The 21,999-nt window shown below is 37.9% G+C and overlaps 2 protein-coding genes across 4 annotated transcripts in view; one reads left to right on the top strand and one right to left on the bottom strand.

The window, feature by feature from the left end:
• Nucleotides 1–3,921, top strand: part of sptb (spectrin, beta, erythrocytic) — a 46,504-nt gene extending 42,583 nt beyond the window's left edge. For both annotated transcript variants that reach the window (XM_032546733.1, XM_032546732.1), the window contains one exon: nt 101–3,921. In XM_032546733.1, coding sequence (XP_032402624.1) covers nt 101–295 — 195 coding nt within the window. In that variant the 3' untranslated portion in view covers nt 296–3,921. The remainder of the gene's footprint in view (nt 1–100) is intronic.
• snap23.1 (synaptosome associated protein 23.1) lies at nt 3,231–20,013 on the bottom strand. 2 transcript variants are annotated; one of them, XM_032546736.1, is made up of 8 exons: nt 19,892–20,013; nt 13,223–13,337; nt 9,438–9,479; nt 9,037–9,085; nt 7,427–7,544; nt 6,721–6,882; nt 6,502–6,646; nt 3,231–5,576 (listed from the first exon to the last, which is right to left on the bottom strand). In XM_032546736.1, exons 2-8 carry the CDS (start codon nt 13,277–13,279, stop codon nt 5,514–5,516), a joined length of 636 nt encoding a protein of 211 aa, XP_032402627.1. In that variant the 5' UTR covers nt 13,280–13,337; nt 19,892–20,013; the 3' UTR covers nt 3,231–5,513. The 2 variants fall into 2 exon arrangements, with proteins under 2 accessions (XP_032402627.1, XP_032402626.1); XM_032546735.1 differs by lacking the exon at nt 19,892–20,013 and adding an exon at nt 19,702–19,874.
• Nucleotides 20,014–21,999: the final 1,986 nt, after the last annotated feature.

Genomic DNA, 21,999 nt, shown 5'->3' with positions numbered 1-21,999 from the left:
AAACTACAAGACAAAGCCACACACTGCCTCTCTGGGGGGGAAATCCCCTCCCTAAGCCAACTCCATGTGTGTGTGTGTTTTTTTTTAAATGGTATTCCAGGAGGAGCTCCAGCGCTGGAGCCAGGCCATGGAGAAGGCCGTTCAGACCCTGGCAGCGGAGGAGGCCCCGGGCCCCTCGGGGTCCAAAACACACAGCCTACCCACCGCTCCCTCCTCCTCAGCTGCCCTGCCTGAGCCCGGCTCTGCCAAGAAAGACAAGGAGAAGAAGTTCAGCCGCTTTGCCAAGAAGAAGTGAATGAAAAAAAAAAAGGAGAACCGCCTGGAGAGGCAGTAGCCTAGGCAACCTGGAAAGAGGAAGTAGTATTTGTGTACGACCAGTCGGAGCAAGCTTTTTATCACCCGATTTCTTTCTTCTTCTTTGTTTCTTTTATATGATTTTTGTGACAAATAGTGTAGTTTAGGTTGAAAGCCATCATTATTGCCTGTATTTAAGCAAGTGTATGATTACAAAAATCCCTTTTATTTGTATTTAGAAATGCTAAGGTGAAAGAGTAAATTAAAAGCACAGGAATGCTTCACACTCAACCAAAGATTGTTTGTAAAACTTAGCTTTTTTTTTTTTTTAGTTCAGCTTCAGGTTTTTTGTGCTTTGTTTAGGCATGCTTTGACAAAGCCATATAGGACATTAAGGTATTTTCATCAATTTGCCTTATAAAATGGTTGTGAACTGTAATACTGGGCTGTTTTGAGTTCAGAGCACTAAATGCTTGGTACCGACGCAGAGTGAAATACATGATGTTTGAGAGGAGCTTTGTAAAACGCAGTGGAAAAGGTTTGGAGATGAGGAAAGCATGGCGCAGTGCAGAACGGCGCGCACACACTGCAGGTGTAATTGCAGTTATGCAAACTAAACGCTCTATGCACCGGGAAGAATCGGAGTGAAGAGATTTTATTTTATTTTAGGTTTTTTTAAGTGATAGCCGTGGTCATGTGGGTTGAGAGCACCGCCTAACGTACAGGCTTTACTCTCAACTCATCTCTGACAGTTATTTTTTTTCCTGAATATCAAATATATTCAACACTTGTGTAACAAACTGACTTTCATATCTATTCATTGACATGTACACACTATATATCTGCAGATGCATGGAGTATGTTTTACATTAGTTTGACATGGTGCTATCAAGATATTCCTGAAGCAAGACCAACTTGACATGCCTTATTTGTCACCAACTTGCAGTCGCACTAATGAAATGAGTTCTGTTAGCTCTCTTCCGTCTGTGGGGTGTTTCATAGAGGTGGCTCACGTCTGCAGGATTTCCAGTAAAAGAAGAAAAAGCCTTCAAACTGACTTGTGAAAGGCTCGGGCTTCTATGAACATATGGATTAGCTACACTACATGGCAACATTTGGATTCAAATCATGGTGAGGATTCGTTTCTTCACAGGGATGGGGAAGCTGCAGAAAGATATAGAATCAAATAGTCTGGAAGACAGGAGTTAAATGCAGGGAAATCCTGGAGGAATATTTGTTAGAGGCTGGAGGAAAACTTTTTTAGAGGTTCGATTCTGCAGCCCAGGTATTTTTTATTTTTATTTTTTTTTTACAAATGCAGGGATTAGCAGAGAACCACTGTACCTGTTAAGTTTGCCCCACTGGGAGGCCTGAGTTCATGGATTTGAAACATGCTAGGATGGTCTGGGTATTTAATGCTTACAAAAGCTTGGACTAAAAACACTAAAGAACCCGTCTGTTGGTACGTTCTGGTAGCTTTCTGCGAGGCCTGGTTTTATGAAGGCAAAGCATACCGACTAAAAGAAGCTAAAAGAAAAAATAAATAAGTCAGTGGGAGCTGCCAGTCATCCACAGCCTAAAGGAGAGAAGAACTCATTGCTCTTCTCTTCTTTTTTAATCAAAAGTATTCAAAATACAGAAGTGGCAGCATCATGCCATATGGTTTGTGTAGTTATTTAATGTAAAAAATAAATAAAATAAACACTCCAACAAACTGCTTGTTAACATTTTATGATACAAATTGTAAAAAAGAAAATAAAACAAAATCAATAAATAGAAGCCACTCTTTATGAAACACCCGTCATTTACTCGGTGCAAGCAGACAATCAGTAAATGAAGAGTCAAACTATAGCAAGTCAGAATTTAAGACAGAGGCTGTCACTTCCTTAGATATGATTAGAATAAAAGACTTAAGAGGACTGGGTGTGGGTCAGACAGCAGCAGTATGAAGCTGGGAGTATTTATGATGTGAATGTGACTTCACAGTAAAACACTGCATAATGAGGCAAAACCATTAACACAAGCAAACAGGAAAGCTACAGTATACAGGCCGTGCGAGTCAGTGTGGTGGCTCTAATGCATTTCTCACACAGCTATCCTGCCTCGTACTGCAGGCTCCTCACCCCGAGCCACAGTATAACTCAAGTGACCTCAATAAAAGCCATGTTTAGAAAGTTAAGCGAGACCGTTCACCTCAAGAGTTTTAATGATCTACATTTAGGAAGAACCCATCTAGTGTATCTCTAGTCTTCTCAAACAGTGAGCATAATGTTAAATTTGTACTAAAAAACAGCTGAAAATGGTTTGAATGACTAGCATTGTATTTTTTTTTTTATTTTTTATTGGTCACTATATCTATAAGAATGTGACATGTCTACTCTCACCTCCGTCCACTCCTTATCTCCGTGCCATTTGTGTTCAGTGGTTTTTAATCTGCATTTTGTACTCTCTCTCTCCAGCTACATAAAATATACAAAAATGTTGAGAGAAAACATCAGGATACATTTTGAGAATAAAGTTTAAAGCCAATACCCAGGAACAGTCGGCTGCTTTGACTCTTTCTACAGTTTCAGATACATTTCTCTACACAGTGCTTAGTAACATTGTTCACGATCATTGAACATTTCCGGATTTTGTCGCATTGCAACCAAAAATTCAAAATTTGAGTTTTATTCCAGCACAAAATGGTGCAGCGCATTAAAGCAGAGCCAAGAATTGTCCCATATTTAGCTCCTTCCAGCTTTAGATTAGACTTCATTTTAGTGTATTGGAGTGAGGAGACTAAATACAAAATCAGCATCCAAAATAATTAAAATAAATAAATAAATAATTCCTTCCAATTCGTTATTAATTACACACTTCTTTGTGATGGCCTGTTGCATAAAAAGACACTAATAATCTAAAAAGAAATAATAATAATGAAAAATGCATGAACACAAACTTCAGAGTGTAGTTTATTGAGTATAAACAAAGTGATAGAGACAGATGTGAAACAACTGCAATGAGTTCAAAACAAGCCAGTTTCTGTGAAGTCGCGCTGAATATGAACAAACTAAAAACAGACCAATGCGTCGCATTTACATGCTGGTGGCTGTTGGTGACACGAAGAGCCGACTTGCTGGCGGGCAGCTTTCAGACTAATTAGATCTCAAGTCACCGGTAACAAGCTGATGATGATCACTTAGAGCACCGAACAACAGCTTATGTCAATCTTTACAAACTCAATACGCCTGCAGCCAAGCAGGCAGACAATTGTTTTTTTTCCCAGAACAAATAAGCCAGGAGATGCTGATGGGGGACGAGTTCAGCGCGCACTATTACTTATCGTTAGGCGCTCTGTAGCCTCAGAGACCGTGGCAAGAGCCCCACCGGATACATCCGGCGTCAACATTAATCAGCTCATTTACATACTGTGTATGTTTTCTGCATCCTGCTGCAATTCCTCAGCCTGGCCGCTCTGACAAAATAAACTGAGATAATGTTTTATTGTCGGATGTAATAACGCTCACAGCGGCTGCGCGGTTTAAACAGACCGAGCGGATGCAGCAGGTGATACAATGACTGCTACAACACAGTAATTGTAATTTATATGGGGAAGATCACATATCACTATCAAAAAAAACAAAAAAAAACAAAGCTTGTTGAATCTGAACTTCTCAAAGCTGCATCATACGCCCAGAAAACCACAAAAAAAACAAAAATAAAACAATGCCCGAGTGACATATTAAACAAAATGCAGAAAAAAAAATATATATATTACAAATGTGTTTGAAGACTGAACATTTGTTTTTATACGTTTACAGACTGTGCAATTCCAGAGTATGAGGAAGTGAATTTTCTGCACATCACCTGATTTGTGAAGGAGCTCAGTCTCCAATTGGGAGCAATAAATCTTTATTAAACCATCATAAAAAATAATAAATGCAGTCAGGTTGAGAGAATGACTACACAGTTAGAGAATATTTCATATTTACATCAACACTGCTATCAGAGAGAAAGACCTAAAAAAAAAACAACAAAAAAAACCTAAAGATAAAGGAAACACCGCTGATGTTTTAATGGTTAAGCCTTGAAATCTATTCCCAAATTCAGTGTTGATATTTGCTTTAGGAGCTAATAAATTAATGAAGGATTGGTAGGTATGAATTCTTACGATAGGAAATTATTATATTTATACAAGTCTGAAGGATCAAAATGTGAGAAATTAATGGGGAAGCTTTTAGTTAATTCCAGCATGAAGAGATTTGTCCTGATTCACTCCAAAAAGGCCAATTCTGGATTTATAAAGATTTTGAAACAGGATTTACAGGCGAATCTCCAAGAAATATATCATTAAAAATCATTCATTCTTGATTTGAACTTTTTCCAATTCAAATCAAGAAGTGAAGCTCATTATTAGGCGTAGAGTTATGTATTTCAATTTTGATGACTGTTCATATACTACTCAATCCTTGAACATATTTTATCTGCATTAAAAAAAATCCTTTTATTAGGTGGATAGATTTTTGTTTTTTTAATGAAATATACCACACTGTGTGTTTTGAGTTAATACAATGTAAGAGTTTCACTTTTTGAATTAAAGTCCTGAATGATATTCCATGTCTAATTTCTTGGGATGCACCTGTAGATCAGAAATGGCAAAAACATGGGAACAAATAGTCGAAAACACATTTATTCTCACTTCATTTCTGCTTGACGGATAATTAAATTAGGCATAATCAGATCACAACAACACGTGACAATGAGCTTCGTTACACAATAATAACTATATTATTAATAATAATGAACCTAGGATTTGAGAATTTTCCATTTTAGATTTAACTACGGCCTCTAGATGTGGATAAGTGACCTCGGACGTCACAACACACACCGGAAATCTGAGGAAGAGAGAAACCAGCTGACCGGAGCTCGTTTTACTTATGGTGAGTGTTCTGCTGCCATGTTGGGATCATATTTGGTATCAGACAGCAGTGGCGCTCGGTCAGTCGCTTCCTCTTTGGCTCAGCTTCTGATTCCCTCACCGCTCCAGACAGTCCGGCATGACTACTTACAGCGCGGCAGACGCCGTCAAAGACACCCTGGCGAAAAGTCTTCATGATCTAAATTGTTTTTTACATTTCCATCTCAGTAAGTGAGTGTGTGTTTGTGCAGACGTGTTTCCTGTGTGTTGCAGAACGGGCTCAAAGTGGACGTCTGAGGCGAGCAGAAGGTTTCCTCGTCTATTTGATGAGCTTGTTGGCTCTTGCGTTTGCTTCGTCGATGCGGAGTTTGTTCATGTCCGCCTGAAGGAAATGAGTATAGAGTAAAAACATACATAAACAAATTGTTTTCTTATTAATGCAAAAACTAGAGACGAACCAACAAAGATCTGCTAATTGGCTCCTTAAATTGACAGATAAATATCAGATAAAGATTTAAAAAATATGATCTGACCTGCACGTCAGGATAATCGTCTAAATCCTATTTTTCTGCGATTGATGGGTGATAAATAATTGATTTTATCAATTTATTAAAGTTTTGGGTTTTGAAGGTTTCATTCTTGGAAAATCTGGATTTTTACAATTTTTTTCCCCCACCGATGTTCAGCCAGAGCCGCCATCTTGTTTTACAGTTTCTGTTTATTTGGATTTTGAATTCAGGTCAACTCTATAACAAAATATTAGGTCCAAGCTACATTTTTTTTATTTTATTTTTAGATTTTAAAGTTATAACATTACAAAGATACAGCTGTAATTCCAGAATGAAATTGTACAATTAGCAAAAAAATTAAAAAGAGGAAAGCTAAGCATCTTGTGAAGTTATACTTTGGTCTTGGGAATACTTCCATCTTTTAACACATGACCATCAAATTATTTTCAGTAGTAGAAACGGCAAAAAAAAACGAAAAGCTGGCCATGTTCTAACTGTACAAATTTTTTTTTTTCATTAAAGCGACTTTTTTCTTATAATTTTAAAACTTTCTTTTAGTAAAATTCCATTTCTATTCTGCCAACACTGAAATTAAACAAAATTTCCTGAAGCCTCAATCATACAACTTCTAGAAGGGAGGATTGAAATAAAAGCCATTTTCTGAAAATATTTGTCATTTCTTTTTTAGATAAGAAAAGAATAAAAAGGTTTGTTAAAACCACAAACTGACTGCCTAAAGCAACTACAAAAATGGCAGAATTTTGCATAAACAAGACGAAAAATCGGCCTCAGACTCGCCTTGTTGTTGATGCGATCGAGGTGAGCGTTCTGCTGGTCGATCTCGTTGCCCATATTTAGAGCCATGTCCTTCAGGTTGCCAATGATGCCGCCGACTGCCTGGAGGTTCTCCTCCATTTCATCCTCCCGCGCGTCGTTAGTTACCCTGAAAAACGACACGCCGCGGTTTGTATTTGGATATAAGGAATCCCCGAAGGCGGGAAAGACGAGGCGCATTACCTGTTGATGTAGGGGCCGGACGGCGCCGCGGCGCTCGTCTGGGTGGTCTGGCCATTGCGAACGCCTGAAGGCTGCCTCGAGACGACATTGGAGCCTTTGCCGTCACCTTCGCCCTCGCCCCACGTGCGTTTGTAACGAGAGTCATTCTCGATGGATGACACCCTGGGGACAAAAAAAAGATTAAAAATCCAGTTGAAAATTTACACTGCGCTACAGTAAAACGCACACGCAACGCTTAAGTAGCTCTTTCTTAGCTGGTTCAATTGTTACTGCAGATGCTAATCAATGAAGCATGACGGTAAAAGATTCCCTACCTGATGTCTTGATAATCAAAGTATCTTCTTTTCCAAAACGAAAGCATTTCAGAAAGATTTTGCCCGTGTTTAGAATCGAATGCAGCCTTTTAACGTCATTAGAAATGCACATTTGCCAAGTAGATTCATGGTAAATGTTGAGCAGTACTCTGCCATCAACAACATTTATGGGTAAAGAAAACGGCAATAAATCAACAAACCAGCAGCACAGAAGGGTTTCAAGCTGCATAAATACCGAAGCAATTTGCGTTTTGAAGCCTTCTGTAGCTTTGCAGTGCAATTACAGGCTCTCTTTTTGATACATTATAATTGCAACGGCAGGAAGATCGGCGGCGGCGGCGGCATGCAGGACGAGGCGAGAACAGGAAGCGGCGGTGGAACGGACGGGCTACCTGTCGCAGGGGCAGACGCAGAGGCCGCAGCACCTGGACAGGTCCGTCAGGTTTTTCTCAGCCGTCTTCATGTCCTGGTTGATCTGGTCCATGCCTCGGTCCACATCCCTTAGTTGACCTAAATAAGAACCACACGTTATTTTAATCATTTAAATAAACGCTTTATGTCGTCGTGTTAAAAAAAACAACAACAAAAAAAAAACAAACATCTATTTACGATGGAAGAGGAAAAAACTGAAAGACTGCAGTTAGCATGAATGCACAGCTACACTTAACGTAAAGAGCCAGTTAGAAGTTGGCTATGAATATGAATCAGCATTTTGGGTCTTTTAAATATTCATCATGTAAAAGGGGTGGGGTGAATTTCCAAAACAAGACTTCGGTGTACAATTTTTTTGGGATATTGTGGTTGAAAAGGAATGCATACAGAATCAAACACAAACACACACTCCCTGTACGGTGTGTTTACATGTCGTTGCAGAGGAAACACACACTCCTGTCGCCTTCTGCTCCACTTTTAAGGCTGCATGGTGAAAATGTCGTCATCGCAATTTCAGCTTGTGCAATAGTTATGTGAGGTTTTTTTTAAGTGCAATTATTGTTGTCCAATATATTACAAGTGTTATGGGTGTGCATTTTCCATGCTAATGCAAATTTTCTGATGTGAATATTTGACCGTTTTCACAGAAATGTAAGAGTTTATTTAAGATTGTTAGAATTCCCGTTTGCTGCTGCCCGAGTGGACAAACGGAGAAACGTTTTATGATGCAAAGACTGATCTGTTAGGGCGAAATGACAGAGAAAAATGTCTGGAGAAGTCCAAGTGAAGCTTTTAAATCCAAGAGCAGTATAACAACTGTGAAGCGTCATGGAGGCAGGGTCAGGCTGAGAAACTGTTTAGGTCCCAGTTGTACTAGAATAATGAAAAAAAAAAAAAAAAAGAGGAGCACTTTGCAGCTTCTAAAATCTAATTTAACAACTTAATGGTTGTTCCAACAGAACAACAATCCCATCAAACCTGGTTTTTGAGTGATAAAAGGAGAACAAGATCACATTTAGTTGAAAGGCCCCTGACCTCAAACCTGTTGAAAACTATTTACGCAACTCATCTCTGACCAGGCAAGGGGTCAAATATTCAGCAGGATTCCTACCTGGATCTCGCCAACTGCTTTGGAGTTGAATATGTCTGAAACTTGCTAAGGGACATTTAGCTAAATATCAACAGGGGTTGTGTATAGATTAGAGAATATAATGTTTAATTTCTTTTACATCTACTTCTTGTTTTTTAAAGCTACTGAAATTGGATGTTGTATTATCGTTCCTCCTGTTTGAGAAGTGTCTGGTACAAATCAACTGTAAATTAGAAAATATGGAACATTTTACTCGGCCATTATGTGCTCACATACAAAAAAAAAAAAAAAAAAAAAAAAAAAAAAAACATAAAACGTTTGAACATCACTCACTTTTAAAAAAAAAATAACCACATCCTTATAGGTTCTATTCCAACATTTATTACTCTTATTGCCTCAGGAGGAAAAATGTGTCAATTATAAATCACAGAATACCTTGTTCTCTTTAACAGTGATGAAAAGTTGATGCTGTGAGCTCACCTGCTTGGTGGTCAAGCATCTCCATGGTTTTGACTCCTGTCTGTTGGCTCTGGAAAAGAAATACAAAGAAAAATTAAAGATTGCATCCTCGCATGAGTGTAGGCAGAAATAATTAAAAGGTAGAGTCTCATGTTAAAAATTAAACAATGTTGACCTTGCTAGAAAAAAAAAAAAAAAAAATCAAATTACAAGTTTTAAAATAAGCAGTAGGACACAGCATTTTAAGAAAAAAGGTTTCAACAACAAGGCAGATTTTGCCTCTCCACATAGTTTTCTACTTTACTTGTGTAATAACACCTTTAAGCAAAATGTAACATTTTTAGCAACTTCTTTCAGGTAGATAAAACAAGACCCGACTAGAAACGTCAAAAGAATAAGAATAAAAACATCAAAAGTCTCACCTCCTCTGCCATCTGCAGCATCCTCCTTGTGCTTTCCAGAGACTGGAGGGGAAAAATATAGTCAAGATCATTTTTAGGACAATATTATGAAACTTAACTGTCAGTCACTGAAGCGTTTCCTTCAGTGACTGACATTAACGTTAATAAGAAGAAAGTGTCATTGTTTACAAAAATCATACAAAGTTGGGACTTTTAATGCAACTTTTAAAGCAACTTTGCATTAAAAGTGTCATTATTTACTGGATGACACTTCATGACAACAGTCAGACATTCATAAAAACTCCTTCATGTTCATAACAGGTGTTATGACAGTGACATGTCAGTCTTATGCACACCACATCAAATAAAGAGTTACCAAAATATCCTCAAAAAATATCTCCATATTAAGAAAATACTCAATCTACTTTGAAGTACTCGATTTGACTTTTTTTTTCTCTTCCCAGAATTTTGCAATCTCTCTTATATTTGGAGCCACACACACAACGTTGGAAGCTGAAATACTCTAATTTTAACATGATTTTCCTTTTCCAGTTATTCCAGTTGGCAGGCTCAGGAGGATCTTTGCTAATTATTGTGGATTACACTCAGAATACCAGCCCCTGAAGACTAAAATTGCCCCCCCTGTGGTCTGAACTAATAAACATTGGCAGTGATTTCTGAATTTCATTGCCAACAAACTCCAGAGATAGAAACTTGTTGTGATCAACCAGATTTTCATAGGAGGCTGATGGAGGAGGGCACAGAAATGACACCACAACACCAACTGGTTGATTAATACGACATTTACCATTTTTCTGTTTTTGAAGAATGAATCATATAGACTTCTTATTGAATCTAAAACAAATTGGTTTTTTATTTTCTCTCCAAACAGCCATATAATAGGTTGGAGTCACTGATCAGGTAAAACTCACACAAAAGCAAATAGACGAAAACACAAGAGGCAAGAAGTGACAGTGGAAGGGAATGCAGTCGGTTCAGGTAGAGCGACGCCCTTCGTGCATCTATTAATAGGAAATGCTGCACAGAATCCCAGGAACTGCAGCGGCTTAGCACAAGACTGCACAGTTGCCATCACTAAATCTTAGTTAACAAAAGAGTCGAGAACAGATTCCTCATTTTCTCCGTTGTGTTTGCTCCGAGTACATTCATCGGCGAGTTGAGAAACAGACAAACACAAATTGGCTAACGGGACGTGTCGAGCTCAGCCAGGTTTCTGTTGACTTAGCCAGAACGTCCCTTGCTCGGATGAACATTACATTATTGCTTCTGCAATCCTTCCACTTGGCCAGTTAAGCCTAAAATCGCTGCCAAAAGTTGCCAGATTGTTGTGACGTCCCAAATCTTAGATATAGAACAGCTTAGCTTAGGGCACTTATGCCGGAAAGCTTTAATGGGAAAATATATTTACCCTAGATGAGATGGCAAATGGCTACAATGAAAACTTCTCACAAGCACATCTACCAGTAACACGTCTACACAAAAAAGCACACAGCATGGCTGTAATGTGCCAGGATTACAATGCATCAAATTACATTTGACAAAAAATTTAAAAAGCTGCACTATTAAGGTTAAATAACCTTTCAAATGTGCCTTAAAATGTATTTATACATCTTGAGCTTATTCTTTTATACATGTTGTTTTTTTTTTATTTTTATTCTCGACAAACCAACACAAAACGTGGTTTATCAACCACAGGCAGCAAATTAGAAATTAAAAAAAAAAAAAAAAAAAAAAAGTCTGTTTTTCTTGATGTTTTGCAAAAGAAAAACAAAAATTGTTTTTAAACGTTGATATGTATTTGTATTTCGATGCAAATCTACTTGTATGTCTCTGTCAGTTTTGTATGTTTAGATTTTCTTTGAAAATTTTGCCCTTTTTGCAAAATAGCTCAAACTCCCTAAGATTAGATGGGTGCCGTAAGTAAACATCAATATTCTGCTTTCCCAGAAATTTTCAAAAGGATTTGGATCTGGACTTAGATGAACCCATTCTAACAAATACACTCCGATCTATTGACAGCTGCTGCCTTTCAGAGTAGATTCCCTGTCCATGAAGAAGAAAAGCCTCCCCGCAGCATTATGCTGCAATAACCAGGTTTTATTGTAGAGATTGTGAGTTAAGGGTTACGTGAAAAGTAATTTTCTGTTCTTCTGACTAAAGCTCTTCTTGCCCATCCTTTATAATCTTTACTGACCATGTCTCACAAGGTTTGCCATCCCAATTCTGGACACCTGACTGAACCGTCTGCAACAAATGGTTAAGATATTGCTTCATAACGTCAACCTGCTGTCAACATCTCCGCAACTTTTTCCCTCAATTATCTGCTGTATCTTTTGGTTGTCATGATTCTTTTTATTCACTAGTCTTCTCTAACAAACCTTTGATATCTTCACAGAATTTCTGCTGAGAACAAACAACACAAATGTACTTTATTTACCAACTAGCACATTTCTGAAAACCAAAGGTTTTATTTATTGTGTATTGCAGTGAAGGGGTTAAATTCAAATGCATGCTATGCTTTTTAGTAAAAAAACCCAAAAAAAAACAACAAAAAGCCAGACTTTTCCAAATATTTCACAATTATTTGCTATTTAAATTTGTCATGATCTTAGTGCAATAAATTAACAACAGCTCAAGGTATATAACATTTATGCGGGGCACTGTATATTTTATTCCTAAATACTGCATTATAAACGATAAATTATAATGTCCTGATACACAGTCAGTCATGCGTTGAGTGTTTAAGGTTTGGCCAGTTACCCAAAGCCAGGGTGGTTAGCAGAATTAGCAGCAGGACATTTCCATGCCCACACGCCTCCTTTATCAACCAGGCAGCAGCACAAGGAAGAAGAAGAAGAAAAAACAAGAAGAAGAAGCGTAGAAAGAAAATTGAAGGTTTAGTTCAAACACAGAAAGCAGAAAAACACAGCTGAGACAAACAAGAGAAGTTTAGAACCAATACACATTACAGCTGAGTATTTATTTCATCAGTTTGGTTATACGATGTCCAGTGCTAGTTAAACTATCAACTTCATAGTAATGAAGCAGATTGAAATGAAAGTCAACCTGTGAAAAACACCGACAGGTCAGGAAGCTACCAGACTAAACCAGGAACCAAAACCTCACACCTTCCATGCTTTTTATGAAGAGATTAAGAATAGTTTTTTCCCTTGTCATGTTATGCAACAAAGGGCTAAAAATATTGTTCCATAATATAAGTTGTTTTGACCCCCCCTCCAAACAATAACCACATTTAAATTGTAATAATGTGCACATTTAGACCACATCTTTCTTTGCTTTTACTACAGGTAACTAGATGTGGTTTTGGATCCATTTAACAAATGACTTTTCATCAATGCTTAGCTTTAGTGATGTAGGTGGTGGACTGTTTAGCCTTTACTTGGAACCACTGCTTCCTATGTTTACACAAGTACTTCACAAGAATAACTCCTTCTGCTTTACATATTCATATTTTCCAGCTGAGTCAGTTTTCAATCATTCCCATGTGGAAGTAAATTTGTTTGGCTCCTACAATGAAGTATCTGTTCAAAATCTGACTGACATTTTCACTTTCTTGCAATGCTAGCGTAGCAATTGTTTACTAAAAGTTCACACAATTGAACTGTAAGTGGTATCCATGTATTCAACTCAATGTTGAAGTGAATAGACTAAGCAACTAAAAGCCTTCGGTGTGAGCATCCAAAACATTCTAGGTTTCATTTCATTCACCAAAAAATGTAACATTTACCAAGAGAGAGAAACAGGGAAAGAACAGGATTCAGTACCTCATCAGTCAGATGGTTGGCTTTGACAGCCATTTGTTCCACGCTCATCTCATCCATGTTGGTGCTGTCCTGCTTAGCGGCTCTGCCTGTGGCTCCGAGCTCAATATTCTGCGGCCTGAAGAGGGAGGATCGCAAGTGAGTAAATAGTTACCGTCAACTTCGACTTTGATAAGACTCACATGACCCTGAACCTGAGAATGAGGAGTGTACAGAGAGCAAAGCACCTACGACAGCAAACATGCATATAGTCGATTCAATTCACCACATGTTAAATACATAGAACAATATTATATTTAAAGGAAAAAATTTGAGTGAAAAGGAGTAACATATAGGTGCAACTCTCACAGGCATACTAGCATCAACCAATAGTTTAAAGGTTACAACATCACTAAAATGTTCGATTAAGCTATAATGCAAAAAATATTCAAGTGCTTTATTTGAGATATTTGGAGAAAATTTCAAATGTTGAAACATTGGTGGTAGAGGAGCAACTCATTTCCCCATTGTTTTATTCTATAAGGAGCAATATTGTTAAAAAAAACAATGAGAACTTCAAAGCTACTTAAAGCATACTTTGATGTTTTTGTTCAAAGAATGTAGCATAATCGAAATCCATATTTCAGTTCAAATTGTTTAACCTTTAACAGTTATTATTCTATACTATTTTAACAAGAATAATAACTAGAACTGGACAATATGTTGCTTATTGATCATTATCTCGATATCGTTCACATAATCGTATTGAAAAGAACTGCCTGGACTGCAATGAATGTTTGCTTATTATGCAAGACTGATGCATTCAGGTTCTCCTTGCCTGTAGTATATTTGGCCCACAAATAAATGTTTTAAAGGTAAAACTTTTTGTTTTATCTCTAACTTGGAGTCTATGTTTTCTCAGAACCCAAAACAGAAATACAATAAACTTTTTTTTAATTGAATATGTTGTAAATTATTCTACCTTAGTAGGAATAATGATTGCTTTTTGCCTTGTTTCTTTTTTTAATGAAGCTAATAATATTTTACATTTCTAAGCCTTTACCCTGAAACCACAGAGTCTCATACTCTCACTAGTCTCTGCTTTTATATTTTAGGGAGTGAGCAGTGCATGTACAAAAAAAATGTTTTATAATAAAGATGTATAAATAAAAACAAGCATGATACTCCTCTAGTGACAGTATTTTGTGGGAAGATAGAAACGCAATTAAAGAAGTTTAAATGACCTAAAGTCCACATGACCTCCGTGACTTAACAACATCCTGCAACATATCAGCTAACATACATGCTTACACAAATATATATATTTATATATGCTGTACACCAATATCTGCCAGTGGATAGCCGGGATGGTTTATCGACTGAGGTCTCACTTTTTAATGCATCTATTAATTATTAAGGAGATAAGAGCTCCAAACACTTACAGGGTAGAAATCTGGAAATGCAAGGTTCACTTATCCATCTCGTCTCATGTTAAATTGATTACTTGACAGCTGAATAAATGAAGCAGCTTGAACAGGGGGAGATAGTTTTATTCTGATTGAAAACTCATCAGATTTACACCGATATGATAGAAATATGCGAGTTAAAGCTCGCCTGTGACGTAAAAGCACAAGTCACACTCTGTGCTGCTAAACAACGTACCTGAAATATGGAAGACAAATTAGATTACTTAGATTTTAGACAAAGGTAATGAATCGTAGCATGTTTAGTGCTGACTCAGTTCATATTTGAGAGGGAAAGAAAAATGCAAAACTTAAACAAAGCAAGGTTTGCCTCTTAAGAAGCAGTAGGAGGCTCAACGCATTCTGGATTAGAAATACACAGAGTGCATTTTAGATGCAGGGTAGTTAGCCGAATAATGTATGCTGCGAAGGACTTGAAAGCTGTAAATAAAAAATAAACCTTGAGACTGAGTGCTGGGAACTGGAAAGATTTTATTTACTAAACTTATGAGTATACTGATTACCGTTAACTCACATTTTTCTGACTGTCTTCCTTCTTTACTATTACATAACATCCCCATCACTTCCCTTAAGATTTGCTATCTCTGCTGGTAAAAACACGCATCAGCTTTGGGTATTATGGGTAATTACAGTCCATCCAATAGGCCAACTATATTATCAACATGCAGCCCTACCAAATATTACAAGCAGTCCTTTGCTAAATTCAGCACACTCATTCTGTTACTTAGGATTTGATATATTGATCTAGTAATGTTTGATTAGCTGGCACGCACAAGATTAAATGTAGATAAGATTGACACTTTGCAGACTGATGATCTTATTTTCTTACGCGTCTAAAATATAAATCCAGGTTCTTCGATAGAGGAGGATAAAAAAAAAAGAGGAACTAGATCATCCAAATTTATGCATTGAGGAACTATGAGAACATTCAAATGTATGCATCAGAATGTACTTCCTTAACCATTGTGATTTTTAAAAACTATCTAATTCCATATAAAATACACCAAGTTAAATGCTGTATTTGACTGGTAATCACTGATCAAGGAAAAACTGAATGGTTCTGATTGACTGGTGAATCTCTGTAAATAAAACGACAAACAAAATAATTGGCTTTTTTTTTTTTTAACTTTGTGAGTCTCTCTGAGCTAAACTTTAATCAAGCTTCTTCTCCTCTTTCTGGCGTCATGTCACTCAAACGTCTGGTATGCAGACTTGTTTACATCTTCATCAGACTAAAACAGCAGCTGTGAAGGAGGCCAACTTTGCTGGTGGGTGAGAAGCACAATCAAAGCTTTGAATGTTAAAGGACATTTGAATGAAGCTTCGCACGACTCCAAACAGCAGCACTTTAAAGGGGACATAAATGCAATGTGATCATATTCTAATAAGTAATTAGGAACATAAACAAAACAAACTACATGAAACTCATAAAAAGAGAATAATCTGAATATTTCTTTTGAAGAAGATCAATAGTCAGAATATTATTGTGTATGTAAACACAGCCATTGTTGTGGTGTCTCTCAATGTGACTTGTACCGATTTAATTATTCATGATTTCAGCTCTTTTTAGCTTCGTTTTAACTCCATTCTAATTTTCCTCATCCCTTATTTGTCTTGTTCGAGCATCATTTTATTTACCTATCTGAGACTATTATATTCATTTCCTTTTACATCCAGCATGTGCAGCTTCGTGTAACAGGAACTAAGAAGCATGCTGCTTCTGTGAAACACAGATTCACCCAAATATAGTCCGTTTTATAAATCCTGCATTGCATTTTCTGCAACATAAATTAGTAACACTCAAATTTAAGACCTACTCCACGATTTAGAATCCCCTGCAAAGCGCAGTAAAAATTAACAAATGAAACATTACGACAGCCTACAAATGAAAAGCTGTTTGTCATTAAAACCAGAGCTGAAACTGTACCTTTAAGATGAGAGACGACATGCTCTCAGTATCACTCACTTCATGCAACAGCTGTGGTGCTTTAACACTGTGTTCATTAATTTTTATTGTGACAAAGCATTTGCATACTAGATCACTTTAAAACAACAGGGTTATATATGGCGACATTAAAATGCAAATAAGGTGCAACTCCGGTTCCTTTACCAGTGCTTGAGAATTAGACAATGTCTCAAACTATTAAAGCCCAACACCCACAGCAACAGTTTAGCAACTTCTGCCCGCTGATCATACGAGAACACAATAACTTCATGTTAGGCGGCTCAGTGCGGGCTCTGTGTTCAGATCACCAATCCGACGTCACGATCCTGACTCAACAGACACTTGAGCGTGTGTCATCAGGAAGCTACAACTGCTGAGTTGATCAATTTGTTTCGCTATGAATGAACTTTTTTGTAATTACTGCTAAAAGAAAAAAAGAAAGAAAAAAAAAAAAGAGGATTTTAGTCAGGAAGTAAATGGTAATGAGTATCAAATGATTACTTCACTACCTGCAAGGCATGCTGCGGCAAACACGGTTTAGCTGTCTGGGTGGTTTTCCTAATTCAGAAACCGACGGGTGTGAAGGGTTTGGTGTCATTGGGATTTTGAGGCAATGCTTAATGGTTCTGTTTGTTCCGTGTTATGATGCAACCACTAGGAAGAGACTATTTAAGTGGGACAGAAGACATTAGAATGACTGACGCAACACCAGCCTCAACACAACGATGACATGAGAATCAGCTCATGACAGGCTAAGATTCATCACAGATTGTTTTGTTCAGGGCCGAGAACCAGTTAATCATAAACGCATACGCAAATTCAGGGTTTTTTTTCCTCTCAATTTGACCTTTTAGATAACATAAAGGAAGTACTGCTTTATTCATTTCTGCGTTTCTTCCGCTTTTGTCAGCGCTTTTTCCTTTACAGGTTCAAATGACATTTTCCTGTTTTGCAAATAGCCCCCGGACTTCAGATCTCCTGTCAAACCTACAGCAGGGGAAAAAAAAAAAAAAACTAAGGTGGAAAAATGGGTAGTCTGCTTGGCAGCCGACTCAATGATTTAACGTTGTTGACTCTACATTTATCTCTTATTTTCCTTTTTCTTGGACCAGAGAGCACATGTTTCACAGAAACTCAACAGCTTTTTTCTGACAGATCATTACACTCGGTATGACACGGACAGAAGTTTACATCTATAGCACTGAAGGCGGATTTATCAGGAGCAACACGAGAAATTGAACATGCCGATAGGACTGTCAGGATCATTTCTGCTGGTGACTTAATGACATAAAACTAAGTCTGACCAACAATTTATTAATCCATCAGTTTCAGATCATGTTAGCGTCACTTGTCTTCACTCTTTCGTCATTGATTTAATAATGCCAAGAATTTAAAATGAGACATTTAGATGGTTTTGCTCAGCTGATTTTATACAAGTCAGGAGAAAGGATTTTAATAATCATTGGGGAGATAATCTGTGTTTATATGGAGCTTTACAGTGACAAAATAAACTCACAATACACAATCACAGAAATGTAAGGTTGATTAGTGGGTTTCCAATCACCAGAAGTCAACAACGGTTTCAGTCCGAAGGCTCAGTTTTGCCTTCAGACTTGCAAATATGGCTGTTTGGAAAAGTTTATGGAGGAGAAAAAACGTGGACAGTAATGCTGTGGAGATTACAGGGCCACCTCCCATCGCGCTTAGTAAAATAACACCAATTTAGTTGGCAAGCTATGAGCTCAGAGTTCTGTCAAGCAGCCAACTGCAGGCTGGCATCCAGAAAACAAAGCTAGAATAATATCCAGTTACACACCTGTTACCCTATAAGGATCAATAACAAAAAATGTGAATATTCTGCCCAATGACGCCTTTTACTTTAAAACTAAATCTAGCAGTTTATTCTATATTTTTGCTTAAGTACATGTAGCAAATCAGAATAACAATAAATAAACAATATAAATAATAAACACAACTACAATAATTAATATAAGTCAGCAGCAGTGGGAGTAGTTGTTGTCTTTCAGTTTTAAATAAAAACAACTACATGATTCGAAGCATTTCTAATTTTTGAGGTGAAACCAGACCAACTAATCAAATCTTCATTACAATAACTTCAGTTCCAAACACAAGAAACAGAGTAACGGACAAAAAATATATATATACATTTCTGTAACTATGCTCTAGTTTATTCTTTAAGTACAATATGTTCCGAAAAACAATTGCCAATTGTATTTAGATAATGATTACTTTGATAATGACTGAATTAAGCGTTGGTGTGTTTTTATTTTTCTCCCCATAATCCAAAACCACAAGTCTCAAATAAGAGGTTACAAGACAGATTTTAATTATTTTTGTTATCAGCCTAATTTAATAAACTAGCAGACACACGAGGAAAGATTTAACAAGCCTTAAGGACATACCCACTCATGTTGTAGGTCTTCACGGCACCAACAAAAAGTGGATTAAAAACAATAGCCTGAACAGGCAGAGGCTTTTCTTGTTCTTCAGCCCAAACTTGTTCCTCCAGATCTTACTGATGAACAAAGTTACGTCTTTTTTTATCCCAGTCACGTTGAGGTAACAACTCTGTACAAAGTTGTTTTTTTATATACTCTCACTGTGTCCATTTGTTGAAAGAATAAACAATTTAGCAAAAGTAAGGTTTGTCAGGAGCCTCAACAAGTTGACCTATGACATCATGCTGAAAAGTCTTTCACTTTCCAGTTTACAGATGACACATTTAGGGCCCTGGCTATGTCCCCCCCCACACACAGGTAAACAAGCTTTATAGTTGAAATAAGGCTGGTTATTTAGCTCCACTACCACGCTTAAATTGAGGCAATGCGCCACCAACGCACCTGATAACACTTCAGTCACGTATCGATCACAAGAGAAACAGGTGCCGTTTGGCTGTGCGAGAAATATTAACCCAACTGCTGTGAACCAGGAAAGTCAAAAACACACCCAACACAAAGAAAAGTTGAACACGTAAGTCCATAAAACAAACTTTTAAAAGACACTAAAAATACTTCTGGGAAGAGAGAGGGGAAAAAGTGTCAAAATTTTCTTACATGTTTAGAAAATGTTGCGGTTGTTCTCATGTATCCTGGTTAGGAAAAGGAAACGGAGCGGGGCAACTCGTCAACCTAGCTAACTCCAGCTAGCTGGCTAGTTCCGCTTTCTTGCTAACTTAACGACGCCGCTCAAACTACGCTTGGAGGAAAAAATGACCAGGTATTTAACGAGACAGATTAGACTTACTGGTAACCAGTTGAGGTGAAACTCCTCCTTCTTCAAAGTATGTAAACTTGGCGCTGGTCACTCCTGGATTCCTCCACTGACTCCGCCGTCTAAACGAAAGTGGTAGGTGAGGCCTTGGCGTGTCGTCGGAAATACCACCACTCATTCAACACGTAAGTTTGCAGTGGCACACATTTTTGTGGCATTAGTTCTCAATTAAAAAATACTTTGAAAAAAACACTAAAAGTAGGCATATATTTGCTTTATTAGTTTTATTTAACTTTACATTTCCCACTCCTTGCCATGTTAGTCATATGCAACTTGTTTGTCTTAGCTATTTTTTTCCAGCTATTGCTTAGTTAGTTGCTCATTATTAATTGCGAAACTTAAAGTTACAAGCTTACTTAAATATGCCGAAAACTACGTTAAGTTTGTACTTTTATTTGTAATAGTTAGAGTTACTGCGTATACAATAGGCACATGAACGCAGCACAGAAGAGCAAGGATGTCCTGTCATAAGACGCAGTCCAGAGGGTAGAAAATATAAATAAAGAGGCACTCCTCAGTTTCCCCACATGAGTGCAGCATTTACCCTTCACCCGGACCTGCCCCAGCCCCCCTCCACTCCTCTCCTCTTCTCCTCCTTTGGGTATTTTACATGAAAACACAGCACCAGATATATTCTGTAGTGCTTCTGAGCGGTGCTTTGAAACCCAAGCCTCCAGTTCTGAATCTGCTGTATAATTCCCAACGTTGTTGTGCTTTTAGCCACAAAAACCGTTTTCAAGGTGACTGCAAAGATAGGCAGACAGCCAGCCAGTGTATCCGCTGACAATGACTAAAAGCCAAGAGTTTTTATCTCGGTAACTGTACCTAAATGTTTTCCCACCTATGCAGCTAAATACTAACGAGTTAAAAAAAAAAAATCCATTTACAGTCTCAAGTTTGGACAAATTATCCTTCAAAGCTGCCCTCACCATTCTGCCCACAGTGCCTGAATGATGACTCGCTTTCTTCACCCATGTAACTTTTATAGAGTCTACATAGCATGCATTATTCAGCAATAACACCGAGACCATCTGGACTTCTGCGTGTGTTTTTGCCTGTGTGTCTATGGACGGGTGAGTGCTTCGTAGTTAACTTTCCTGCTGCCATCATTTCACGCCACATCCAACAGTGCTTGAAGAGCTAAGAATTAGTATTTCATCTATAATTACAGCTAAGGTGTAATGCGTGTGCTCTTCCACAGCAGATGCGTACAATGTGGAAGAAGAAGAGAAATGTAGAGTCAGAGGACGTGCATTAGAGTCTAGCAAAATTGCATGCTCAGGATCAAGCTCTTTCATCACGTCGTTCCCCATTAATAGAAATGGGAGTGCTGCCCTAATTCCATAATTTCTAAATCATGCCTGTTAGTCGAGTATGAGGAGACAAAGGTACAGGGGTGAGCGGAGAATAGATTAGTCTGCATCCTAATGATGTGTCAGGGAGAGACGGAGAGCGGCAGAACAAGAGATGAAGGGATGGATGGAGAAAAAGAGACAGGAAAAGAATCTTGAGAGGTTTCCATCTGGATCCCTTGGCCTTGTTTTCTGGCCGTCGCCAAAACCAACATCACACAGGCCAATTTTTTATTATTATTTTTTTCCTGCTGATTCTTTTCCCCATGTGTATTCCGGCCTAAAAATGTGCCAAAATAATTAAGTGGTTAATTAGATCTGGAGGAGAGTAACGGGGTTACGGTTTTACACAGTGACTCGGTGCTGCGCTCGTTCTCGTGATTTCAAGCAGCACATCTGGTAATTTCTGGCTCCACTCCAGTTGTGTCGCTCATCCATCTTTCCTCTCACAAGGGTTGAGATATGGGAATGTGGGAAATGTTTCGAGGCCTTGCTTGATCGAGCTTAATTTTACATTGGGCTAATTCCGCCTGTACCTGATACTTGTCAGGACAAAGAATTGGCTGACCAAGCGTGCATCTCAATATGAGGAGATAATTTCATTCCCTACTCTCCTCCTCACCAGAGTACTCTCTTTTTTTTCCATTTGAATTGAGCTCTCATATGAGGCAATTTGTTTGAAACTGGAGACATCAATAGCCATTAGCCTGCTTTTCGAGGCCCAAACAT

The sequence above is a fragment of the Xiphophorus hellerii genome, chromosome 19, assembly GCF_003331165.1.
Source record: "Xiphophorus hellerii strain 12219 chromosome 19, Xiphophorus_hellerii-4.1, whole genome shotgun sequence".
Lineage (NCBI taxonomy): Eukaryota > Metazoa > Chordata > Actinopteri > Cyprinodontiformes > Poeciliidae > Xiphophorus > Xiphophorus hellerii.
The sequence above is the reverse complement of the archived record's forward strand: the minus strand, read 5'-3'. Positions and strand labels throughout refer to the sequence as shown.

Bases quoted from the DNA above. Each gene is read 5' to 3' on its own strand.
- snap23.1 (XM_032546735.1), bottom strand. The intron at 6,883-7,426 runs GTAGCCCGTCCG...TTTTGTCCCCAG, and splicing joins TGCGTCTGCCCCTGCGACAG to GGTGTCATCCATCGAGAATG. The intron at 6,647-6,720 runs GTAATGCGCCTC...GTCGTTTTTCAG, and splicing joins TCCGGCCCCTACATCAACAG to GGTAACTAACGACGCGCGGG.